This window comes from Polyodon spathula, chromosome 25 (genome assembly GCF_017654505.1).
Source record: "Polyodon spathula isolate WHYD16114869_AA chromosome 25, ASM1765450v1, whole genome shotgun sequence".
NCBI classification, from domain to species: Eukaryota; Metazoa; Chordata; class Actinopteri; order Acipenseriformes; family Polyodontidae; genus Polyodon; species Polyodon spathula.
Genome location: NC_054558.1, coordinates 4,194,308 through 4,205,949, shown reverse-complemented (window position 1 = coordinate 4,205,949; position 11,642 = coordinate 4,194,308). Strand labels below are relative to the sequence as shown.

The following is an 11,642-nucleotide window of genomic DNA, read 5'->3' as shown; positions in this document are numbered from 1 at the left end:
CACAACAATGTTTTTTTTAATTAATTAAGCAGCTTGGAAAAAAATGGCAGGAAAACAGGTTCACAGTCGACAGTACATTGGAAAGAAACATCGCTGCAGAAGCCCTGACGGGACTCGCTGCAGGACAGCGCGCCCCTCTCTCTCTCTCTCTCTCTCTCTCTCGCTCAGTACTCGTCTCCGTCTTCATCTCCCTCGGTGGAGTCTGCTCCCACCTCCTCGTAGTCCTTCTCCAGCGCTGCCAGGTCCTCCCGGGCCTCGGAGAACTCCCCCTCCTCCATGCCCTCCCCCACGTACCAGTGCACGAAGGCCCGCTTGGCGTACATCAGGTCGAACTTGTGGTTCAGCCGGGCCCAGGCCTCGGCGATGGCCGTGGTGTTGCTCAGCATGCACACAGCCCTCTGCACCTTGGCCAGGTCTGCCCCTGGGACCACGGTGGGGGGCTGGTAGTTGATTCCGACCTGGCAGGAGAGACAGCACCCCATGAATGAAAACAGCAGGCTACATGTACGGGACACTCTGAATCTGGGATTCTTGCATTATTAAAAGGATCGCAATGACTACACAGAAATCTCTCATGCTGTTAGTGCTGAATGTCATCTAATGTCTTTCAATTGATAAATTAATCTGAAATTGAAACGATGTAAATGTTAACAACGAGGACACCTTAGCACTTCTAACAAGTGTCTTCAAGCTGTTTTATTAGAGTAGTTACCCGTGTCCCTGGAACAGTTCAGATAAGAGGCTCTAAATGCAAGTAGTCTGAACCCTAACCCTAAAATCTCCACATCTCATTAAAAACCTCAATACATGCCAAATGATTCCCTCTTCCACCCCTGGGCTGAACCTGGGTAGGACTGAAGGGAGTACAGCGCTGGCGCAGCATGATCTTTGAAAGCCCACCTTGAATCCAGTGGGGCACCAGTCCACAAACTGGATGCTTCTCCTGGTCTTGATGGCTGCGATGGCCACGTTGACGTCTTTGGGCACCACGTCGCCGCGGTACAGCATGCAGCAGGCCATGTACTTGCCATGGCGCGGGTCACACTTCACCATCTGGTTGGCGGGCTCGAAGCAGGCGTTGGTGATCTCGGACACGGACAGCTGCTCGTGGTACGCCTTCTCGGCCGAGATGATGGGGGCGTAGGTGACCAGGGGGAAGTGGATGCGGGGGTACGGCACCAGGTTGGTCTGGAACTCTGTGAGATCCACGTTGAGGGCCCCGTCGAAGCGCAGGGAGGCGGTGATGGACGAGACGATCTGCCCGATCAGCCGGTTGAGGTTGTTATAGGACGGCCGCTCGATGTCCAGGTTGCGTCTGCAGATGTCGTAGATGGCCTCGTTGTCCACCATGAAGGCGCAGTCCGAGTGCTCCAGGGTGGTGTGGGTGGTCAGGATGGAGTTGTAGGGCTCCACCACAGCCGTGGAGATCTGGGGGGCCGGGTAGATGGCGAACTCCAGCTTGGACTTCTTGCCGTAGTCCACAGACAGGCGTTCCATCAGCAGGGAGGTGAAACCAGAACCGGTTCCACCTCCGAAGCTGTGGAAGATCAGGAAGCCCTGCAGCCCAGTGCACTGGTCAGACTGAAATACAGGAGATGGGAAACAAGTCAAGAAGGGGCGGGACCTGTAACCCCTTCTATTCCCTCTGCAACACGCATGCTGCACAGGAACACGCCTACACTGAAAGTGAACACGCGGTGTCAGCTGGTTGGGATTGCATGCGATCTACAAAAACATGATTCAATCAATTAATTCTGCACTCAGATAAACTCGATCAAACCTCTCATATCATAGCAGGTATGCAATCCCACTTTATTGACATCACCATTGCTTTCATCTCTGCTTGCAAGTGTGGATTCCAAAGCCTCACGCATACTTGAACAGGAGTGTCAGTTAACATTAATAAAACCGGCATTTTATAATACTGTATATAAAAAAAACTAGTAAAAACAGAGCCAGGCTTAAAACAATCCTGATCTGGAATATGAACACGCAGAACAGTCGCACCCTTGCAGTCATGTTGCTCACCAGTTTCCTGACTCGCTCCAACACCAGATCTATAATCTCTTTTCCCACAGTGTAATGGCCCCTGGCATAGTTGTTAGCAGCATCCTCTTTGCCGGTGATCAGCTGTTCCGGGTGGAAAAGCTGCCTGTAGGGTCCCGTCCTGATCTCATCTTTAAAAACAAAAACAAGCATTAGCAAAACAAGAAGTGTCCCACAGCACCGAACTACAGAGCAAATCAAGCGGGGCATTCCAGCTAAGAGCACCTCCTCTGGAGAGGTGTCTGCAGGTGCACCCTGCCTGCGATTTCCTCCGTTTCCAGATGTTCAAGGTCTTCCTGGTTTAATACCCCATGCTGTGCGCACGTTGAAGGTTCTCCGTTTCTTACTCTTCCAGCTTTTGAATTGTGGGGAGGCATATTATCGTGGCGCTGTGCACTGAAGCCCCCCAGATACCTGTGCAACACCGATATGCTTCCCCACCTCTTCAAGATCCATTTTTTGCCAGGACAGTTAAGCATGGAAATAATGGTCCTGGTCATTGAGAACACACACAATAGGCTTCTTTTTTGCTACAGCAGACCAAGAGGCTTGTCTTGAATTCCCCGGCTCTGGACAAGCGAGAGGAAACCTACGCTTCACGTTGCATGACGTCTCTCCCTGCAAACTCCAGAACGTCAACTTACCAATGACGGGGGGCTCCAGGTCGACAAACACGGCGCGAGGCACGTGCCTCCCTGAGCCCGTGTCACAGAAGAAAGTGCTAAACGAGTCGTCGCTGCCGCCCGCGGTCTGGTCCCCCGGCATATTGCCATCTGGTTGAATGCCATGCTCCAGGCAATACAGTTCCCAGCATGCATTGCCAATCTGTACACCCGCTTGACCGACGTGGATTGAGATGCACTCGCGCTGCACATGTGCAGAAAGAGAGAAAACAATTAGCTCATGTCCTTACCGACCACGGTGGGCTCTAGGTCCACGAATATAGCTCTTGGGACATGCCGGCCCGAACTGCCCGCGCTGAAAAAGGTATGCAGGGAGTCTCCAGGGAAGCCGGCTTTCTCGTTATCCGACGGAATCACCCCGTCTGGCTGCACCCCATGCTCCATGCAAAAGAGCTCCCAGCAGGCATTGCCCATCTGGACTCCTGCCTGGCCCACGTGGATGGAGATGCACTCGCGCTACAGGTGGATATAAAACACATTGCCGTGACAGCCAGGGGCACAGGAGAGGAGGCTTCCTGGGGAAGAAGGGTTAGTCATTGGTTACAACAGAGCCACGTGGTACTGTAGCACACAGCCTCAGAGAAGCGCCAATGAGGGCAGCCTCATGTGAAAGTAGCTCTGAATATCTACACTTTCGGTGGCCCTCTTACCCGTGTGCTAATTGTTACTGTACTACTGGATTTGTTTAGTGATAGCTTTACTAATAGTCTCTGTAGCGTGGATTCACGCAAGCTAAAACATGCCTCTGAACTGAAGCTTGGCTGGGCTGCTCCACTCCAGTTTCTCTGGGCAGGGCTGCTCAGACTTGCTGTGAGGTTTGAAAGAGTCAACATGCAAAACATGTATTTACATGTATGTAAAAAGAGAGAGACAGACAGACAGAGAGGGATACAGACACAGACAGACAAGAGAGAGACACACACAGAGACAGAGAGACACTGCTTCATCTATTGGCTGCAATGGCTTGTGAAGCTTGAGAGGCAGCTGTTGACCTCGCTCACACGGCTTCCTAGCGGCTGGTTTTACTGCCTCTCACTGAAAGGCTCTCGACTGCAAACTGAAGTGAAAAAAGGAGAAGCTATAAAAGCAAGCTGTTTAAAACCAGGACGCTTCCCTTTAGTGCTTTGGTCAAGGTCGCCTGGGTGAGAGACAGGCAGATAGACAGCCGCTTTCAAAGAGGAGCTTCTGGAGAAACTGGTGCGGGGCTCAAAGAGAGGGGCGTCTTTCTGCCGGTTCAAACTGCTGCTTTCATAAGAGATGTGGAGCTGCAGTCTCTGGGTACGGGCTGCCAGGCACACTGCCAACTGCACTGGGGGGGGCATTAGACAACACCGGAAAGGGCTTAGCAGAGCACACTAATGCGGAAGAGACAGGAGCTCTCACTGCTAGCACAAGGGCGTTGGTTTAGTGCCCGGGACACACGCGGTGCTGTGAAATATTGCACTGGCTTCATTTTACTACAAAGAAGTTCAAAGACACTGCCACACACTGAAACAATTCGTGACCCGCTGGAGCCTGGCTCGGCAGGGACCGTTCACATGAGGACTGGCTCACTGTCCTAAACAGGGGGGGGGGGGTACAAAACCATGCTGCTGCCCCTTTAAATAGATACAGAGACTGGGCGGTTATCATTTAGATCAAGCCTTTATTATAATACCCTATATAAAACAGCAGGCAAGGTCGCTTCAAAGATCGAAGTCAAGCACGCCTTGATCTGCAAAACCGCATGACGCGTTCTTCCAGAACAATTCCGTCCTGCGTGCGCGCCGCTGTTCACGTACAAAGTGCGCACACGTCATTGTGAGCGGCAAGTGTCAGTCATCCGTGCGCTAAAACGTGACGTAACCCGAGAAGGGCTGGATGAAACTGTGCGTCCCAATGCGACACCCTCTTATTTACTTACTATGCGTTTGTTTATTTTAACAATAAACGTTTCGGTTTAAATAAATCGGTGTGTCTTATCCGCGCCCCCGCCCGCAGATGTGCGTGTCGATGCAAGCGCTGTACCGCGACCCGTCCGAGGTGGGGGGGTCCGGGCATCCGGAGAGAGGGGGTGAGGCAATACCCGGGCGCTCCCTAGCCAACTGCTAACGCAGACAGAAAGAAAAACACGCTGCAGGACTTAAAATCGACACCACAAACGCAAGCTGTGGCTAGCGAATAAATAAATAAATAAATATTTAGTGCGACTGCTGACTGATTGGCAGTGTTCACCCACAGGCAGGCCACGCCACGCGTGGAAACTCTCTGCGTGCAAGGGCTCAGTCTCCCGGATAGACTCCTCACATTCCCAAAGAGGGCTCGCAAGCTTAGCAAACACCTTCTCAATGGAAAGAGATCGCCAAACACGAGGGGGCTGCATGCACAAATACACGGAGGGGAAGCGAAATGAAAGTGCGTAGTGACAGAAACAAAATGAGCGCCACACTCCTCTGCGCACACCAGGAATGCGCAACTCAAACCCCGGACCAGCCCCGCTCCAACTGCACTGACCGCGGAAGACGCGTCTTTAAATAAAGAAGGGTGTGAATAGCATTTCTTACTGGAAAGTTAACGGTAAAACGCCCGCATGTCGTTGTAGTGCAGAATGTAACAGTGTGATGAATGGTGAAGGTATTTCCCCCAGGCAAGGCAGGACACTGTACCACACAAAAGGCGCGTTTTGTAAAGTATCGGACATGCATGAATCTCACAATAAAAACTGCAAAACACTCACCATGCTGTATGAGGTTCACTGCACAGCCACGAATCAAGTCAGACAGAGTAACAACTAGCTGATTAGAGAGAGAGTTTTCTAAGCTAAAGCTTTTTGTTCTTTTCTTTCTTTCTTTTCTCAGCTACGTTGACTTTAGACGCGTAACGGATCTCCGCCAACACAGCAATACTTCAAAACTTTCAAAACTTGCCTTTATATCGGGAGGAAAAACTGCGTCTGAAGTCTTCCCATTTGACAAGGGAGCCCGCCTACTGTGATTGGTGGAGAGCGAATGTGACTGCCCGCCCTGCCGCTGCTATTGGTCAAACAGACAAAGAGAAGCCAGCCGAAGCCGCTATTGGCTGGCTGCTGTTTTGCAGTCCCCCGTGTCGCAGTCGGTGTGGGGCCGGTTTGAGAGCTGGAATGACTTTGGAAAAGTTGTTGTTTTGTTTTTTTTAAACACACTCTCGTGTAATGGCATTTACAATCATACCCTAATCTTTTTCTTGTAAACGCGTTAGCGGTGTATTTGGTTTTAACAGACCTGTCTGCAGTGGCTGGGTGAGGGGGGGTGCTGTGGAATTCACACCCACAAAGAGCGAAGGGAGGTTCAAAAAAGTCATTCAAAACTTTAAATGCAGCGATACGTTGGGGGGAAAACAAAGTAGCCAATCACATGACAGTATTTTATTATTTTTTGTTTTTTTAGATTTCATACAAACCTGTTGCGCAATAAACGCGTTGGAACAAAGAGACCCGGGGCTTCTCAAACCCAGCGCTGGTGCTGTCGGTGCTACTCAATCAAGCCTTTACTTATCCAGGCGTGCCGACTAATTTAAACAGGCTGGCATGTCTGTGCATCAAGCCCGCACTGTGTGTGTGTGTGTGTGCGCCTCACCAGGGACCCCAGTCTAAACCACACGCAAGATCATCTGCGGATCGGCTTCCTCGCAGTACAGGAATCGCGCACCGGAGCCAAGGCGCGGCGCGTCACTGTGCGCTCCAGACTCGCAGAGCGGCTTCTGAAAGCATCCTGAGCGAGTCACAATGAGTTTAATCACGTCCAATCGAGTATGAAACAGATAAAAAACTAAACAAAGCCCCTTTGAAAAAAAAATACTCTGCCAGCAAAGTTTGTAAGAGGCGGCTAGATGTAAGCGCTGCCTGGTTCTCGCGTCCTGTGCGCCGCGCCTGCTGCTCCGCCCCGGGGCTCTCGCTGCACACTCTGGCGACTGCGATCAATACGGCTTGATTCTGGGTGACGCTGGGGGATAACTTCAGCCCTGCGAACTCATTTTCACTGCATTCAAGGTAAAAGAGGAGCGGGCTATTGGATTGAAATGCCAGTTTAAAATGAAACATTTTTTGCCACTCCTTGCTTTTTGTAATTTAAAATGACTTGGCCTGCGAACACACCTCTGAAAAATAACATCTAAACACGCTGCAGGTGGTATAAACACGAGGCATATTTGAACAGTTACACTGGTGGAAGAAATAGTTTTTTTGTAGTCCCTAAATTTATTATAATTATATATCAAAATGAAGTGGCGATGAGCCTCCAGCTCCAATGACAGGCAGGCTTGTAAAGCAATCTCGGGACTGCTCTGGTTACTGTAATCTTTAAAACGCTGTTCTCTCAAAACCGCCGCTGTTGTTTTTCCCGATTCTGTTCTGTATCAGTCTGCTCTGCTCCACATTCCTCCCAGTGCAAACCCATTCTCGCTTTCACTTACCATGAACGGTGACCCGGTCCAGCCTGATCGCAACGCGTTCCCAGTTCAAATTTACTGCCCGCTGGCTCTCTCTTCCAAACAAAACTAACAGAACATTAAAACGCCGCGGAGCCCCGTTGTATAAATACCCCGTTTCCAGCGAAGCAGCAGCGAGGATACAACAGTGTACAACAGAAAATAAATCAACAGCGCCTTGATAAAAGACACGAAATAACACAGCAGTGAAACAGAGGTAAATAACCCGGGCTTTCTTTCAAATAACCAGGTAGTTTGTTTCTATCACCCGTGGCACATGGATACACAACACAGCTTGCTTCCAACTTGAGGTACGCAAGAAGCTGAAATTTGTTTTTGGAGAAAGCATACTCCCTTTTAAGGTGGCGGTGTTTGCCTTTTTATTTATGGTGCAGCACCACCTGGTGGTCAGCTGTTGTAAACAGGCTATTCATTTCTAAAGAGGATTTCAAATCTTTGTCCAAACGCTAACGGCTGCTTTCACAGAGGAGCACTAATCCTGGACCTCCTCGTGTTACCTCGGGTCAGGGAGTCCGAGATTGAAAGACTCTGAGCTAAACCGGGGCAATGCAAGGCTGTCAAGCCTGAGATTAATGCTAATCTTGCTCTGTGTAAGCCAGCCTGATATCAGTGCCATTCTTCAGCCTGATCCCTGTTAATATTCCTCTCACGGCCGGTTTCACAGACCCGTTGGCACAAGGCACGGCAGTGCATGACAGTGCTGCTGCCCCTCGCACTGAATGGATGTTGTAGGTAGTTCAGCTAGGGTTGTACACACACCCGCTGGAAGTGCATTCAGTTACTCTAAAATGTAACTTATCAAATTCTTTACAGGCGTTTGTTAAAGTTTATTTTAGTACTGCTACAACATTAGCTTGTGAAGCCGACTACAGTTTCAAATGAGTTACAGGAAATTCCAACCTCCCCCACGTGAACCACCTCGCTGCTCCGTGTAACCTCCACACAACAAAGACAAACACAGACGAACACAACAACAGATCAAGTCCCAGAACTGACAGGGGAGCAATGAGCAAGTCTCCCGGCACACGTTACACTCGCACACTGTGGCAGCGGGATGACGGGTTTGAGCGTCACACAGTCCATGTGCAGCGCTGAAAGGCTGGTGGATGCACCGTGTGTGATCTCTGCAGGGCTGCGCTCCCCGTCACTCGTGCTTCACTCGATCCAGAGCCACGTAGAAGCTCTTCTTGTCGTCCAGGCAGTGCCAGCCGATGGGCCCCACCTCGCAGTCCGCACAGATCAGGTATTTGATGTTGCCCACGTCCTTGGTGAAGCCCACGTTCTCGAAGGTGTACATGTCGTCCACCAGCCAGTGATCCTTCAGCTGCTCTCCAGACACAGAGCCCTCGCCACAGCTGCCCGGTGTGGTCTTCTTCTTCATCGCGGGGAGGAACAGCTTGGAGAGGAACGGCAAAGAACAAAACTCACTTTCTTAAAGCAGGCGCTCTGGCAGAAATCACACTGTCAGAAGTACTTCTACACCTGCCTCCGGTAACACGCTCTCCGACAGAGAGAGACACGCTATCAGTACGCTCTGTTACTCCACACAGAGCCCTGGCTAACTCATCACCTTGGTGTCTCTGAACTGAGAACAGATGGCTCAACTCGCCACTAAAACTGATATTACAACGATAGCAAGAGACAGGCATTGGATATACAGGATGTTTGAACCCTTTCATTAGCAAGCACTCTGCGAGCACCGGGGAAAGCAGCAGAACATTAGTTCATTCTTCAATGGTTACTGCACAGTGCAGACTGCTAGCACATTAAACACAGGATTAGAAATACATCTAGGGTGTTGCCCCAGCCCCAGCTAAATACTAATGCAGAATTTCAATCAATTAAAACAAACCCACTTTTAAATATCGGAGCCGAAATTTTATTTCATGAAAACGTAAATTTAAAAGCATCACATGGTTTGGAGAGAAGGGCTGTTTTTTTCGTATTAGTCACTGTATCTGCGAATGCATTTTACACACGTTTAAAAATAAACCGCTGGTTTCCCTGGCTGTAGCCGACCGTATAGCAGTGTGAGCCATTCCATGTTTTTTTCTAAATAAATGGATCAAATTAGGTTCTCGTTTTAAATAATCTCGACAATGACTCAATCACATTGAGTGAATCTGCAATGCAATAGGCGTTTTGAAGTTCGCACCAGTATTAATGGAAACACACACACGTCCATTACAACTCCACCCAGCCGAACGGAGGTAGTCGGTGTACCTCTTTCTCCGCAAACAAAGCCATGCCCGGGCATAGCACCTTGGACCCACATCTTTGGCACAGCACCGTTTTCGTATTCTTCCCGTCCTCGGATACCAGCCCGGACCGGTCCACTTCGATTAGTGCCGCGCCTTCCATGACTCTCCCTTGAGCAGCGAGATAGTGCAAGCTGCCCCGCCTTGCTTTTCCAGATAGATCACTCTGAGAGAAAAAGAGAACAGCATGAGCGTCTTTCATTTGCAGTATGATTACAACAGCACGAGCGTCTTTCATTTGCAGTATGATTACAACAGCACGAGCGTCTTTCATTTGCAGTATGATTACAACAGCACGAGCGTCTTTCATTTGCAGTATGATTACAACAGCACGAGCGTCTTTCATTTGCAGTATGATTACAACAGCACGAGCGTCTTTCATTTGCAGTATGATTACAACAGCATGAGCGTCTTTCATTTGCAGTATGATTACAACAGCACGAGCGTCTTTCATTTGCAGTATGATTACAACAGCACGAGCGTCTTTCATTTGCAGTATGATTACAACAGCACGAGCGTCTTTCATTTGCAGTATGATTACAACAGCACGAGCGTCTTTCATTTGCAGTATGATTACAACAGCACGAGCGTCTTTCATTTGCAGTATGATTACAACAGCACGAGCGTCTTTCATTTGCAGTATGATTACAACAGCACGAGCGTCTTTCATTTGCAGTATGATTACAACAGCACGAGCGTCTTTCATTTGCAGTATGATTACAACAGCACGAGCGTCTTTCATTTGCAGTATGATTACAACAGCACGAGCGTCTTTCATTTGCAGTATGATTACAACAGCACGAGCGTCTTTCATTTGCAGTATGATTACAACAGCACGAGCGTCTTTCATTTGCAGTATGATTACAACAGCACGAGCGTCTTTCATTTGCAGTATGATTACAACAGCACGAGCGTCTTTCATTTGCAGTATGATTACAACAGCACGAGCGTCTTTCATTTGCAGTATGATTACAACAGCACGAGCGTCTTTCATTTGCAGTATGATTACAACAGCACGAGCGTCTTTCATTTGCAGTATGATTACAACAGCACGAGCGTCTTTCATTTGCAGTATGATTACAACAGCACGAGCGTCTTTCATTTGCAGTATGATTACAACAGCACGAGCGTCTTTCATTTGCAGTATGATTACAACAGCATGAGCGTCTTTCATTTGCAGTATGATTACAACAGCATGAGCGTCTTTCATTTGCAGTATGATTACAACAGCATGAGCGTCTTTCATTTGCAGTATGATTACACCCCGCGTTCATGCGCTGCGTTTTGAATGCTGTGTTTCTACCTTCCTGCGAGGCTTGGAGTCACCCTGCTGCGCTCCCCTGACGTGTCTATCGCACACTCTAATCTCTCGCCCGTCTGTGAACGTATCTGCTACCTGTAAATAATATTTAGTTTAAACAAAAGACCCCTCAATTAGCCCCGGGATCCCCCGCGGTACAGGAGACTAGCAGCGGCGCTGTTCCGCGTCACCAAAGCGAGGTGCACCGCCCAGCCACTGTGCGCTCCGACCAGAAACAATGCAGGCTCGCATCAACAGTTCCGGTTAGCATCAAGAAAATCTACAAACCAAGAAAAAAAAAAAGCTTCACTTTCTGAAAATCTCTTTATCTCTTACGACCTTACGTTGCTTTAACAGACTTGAACGAAGACCTTCACGAACAGTTGAATTGGGCGAATCCAGCAGGCGGGCGACAGCACCTGCGCTTGTGCTGGGCGGCTCTGCTACGGCACGGCTGATGTCGGAGGCAGCTTCGGCTGGGGTCGGTGGTCTGCCGCTACGAGGCTTATCACAAGTGCAACCCGTTTCCTCAAATTTTTTTGACGAGCTTGTGAACAGCAACTCTTGAACACGGCCCGCTGCGGATGCTGTGCACTCGCCGGTATTCCCGGAGAGCTGCCTCGGCATTGCTTCCTGTGCTGTAAAAAAACTTGAGCAGTTCACCTCTCTGCACAGCTGTGAGCTTCATACTGCGAGCGACACAACCATGTACACTCACAGTCCTGCAGTGTGGAAATACACAGCAGCAACCGCAGCGGCGCCCCCTCGGGACAGAAATTATATTATCAATAATAATAATATCATCATCATCAACATTATAGCTTGCGGATAACATTTATAACCTCCTTCTGCTGCAAGTGGCAGCAGGCAGCTTGTAGATTAAGCTTGTTT

At 49.4% G+C, this 11,642-nt stretch overlaps 2 protein-coding genes across 4 annotated transcripts; both read right to left on the bottom strand.

The window, feature by feature from the left end:
- LOC121299642 (tubulin alpha-1C chain-like) lies at positions 1-5,535 on the bottom strand. 2 transcript variants are annotated; one of them, XM_041227513.1, is made up of 5 exons: positions 5,446-5,535; positions 2,960-3,185; positions 2,029-2,177; positions 901-1,581; positions 1-458 (listed from the first exon to the last, which is right to left on the bottom strand). In XM_041227513.1, the coding sequence occupies exons 1-5, from the start codon at positions 5,446-5,448 to the stop codon at positions 165-167; spliced, it is 1,353 nt and encodes a 450-aa protein (XP_041083447.1). In that variant the 5' UTR covers positions 5,449-5,535; the 3' UTR covers positions 1-164. The 2 variants fall into 2 exon arrangements, with proteins under 2 accessions (XP_041083447.1, XP_041083448.1); XM_041227514.1 differs by lacking the exon at positions 2,960-3,185 and adding an exon at positions 2,691-2,913 and having other exon boundaries at positions 5,446-5,528.
- A 152-nt stretch (positions 5,536-5,687) lies between these two features.
- Positions 5,688-11,470, bottom strand: rabif (RAB interacting factor). 2 transcript variants are annotated; one of them, XM_041227516.1, is made up of 3 exons: positions 11,096-11,470; positions 9,417-9,617; positions 5,688-8,589 (listed from the first exon to the last, which is right to left on the bottom strand). In XM_041227516.1, exons 2-3 carry the CDS (start codon positions 9,552-9,554, stop codon positions 8,338-8,340), a joined length of 390 nt encoding a protein of 129 aa, XP_041083450.1. In that variant the 5' UTR covers positions 9,555-9,617; positions 11,096-11,470; the 3' UTR covers positions 5,688-8,337. The 2 variants fall into 2 exon arrangements, with proteins under 2 accessions (XP_041083450.1, XP_041083449.1); XM_041227515.1 differs by lacking the exon at positions 11,096-11,470 and adding an exon at positions 10,755-11,029.
- Between the last annotated feature and the right edge of the window lie 172 nt (positions 11,471-11,642).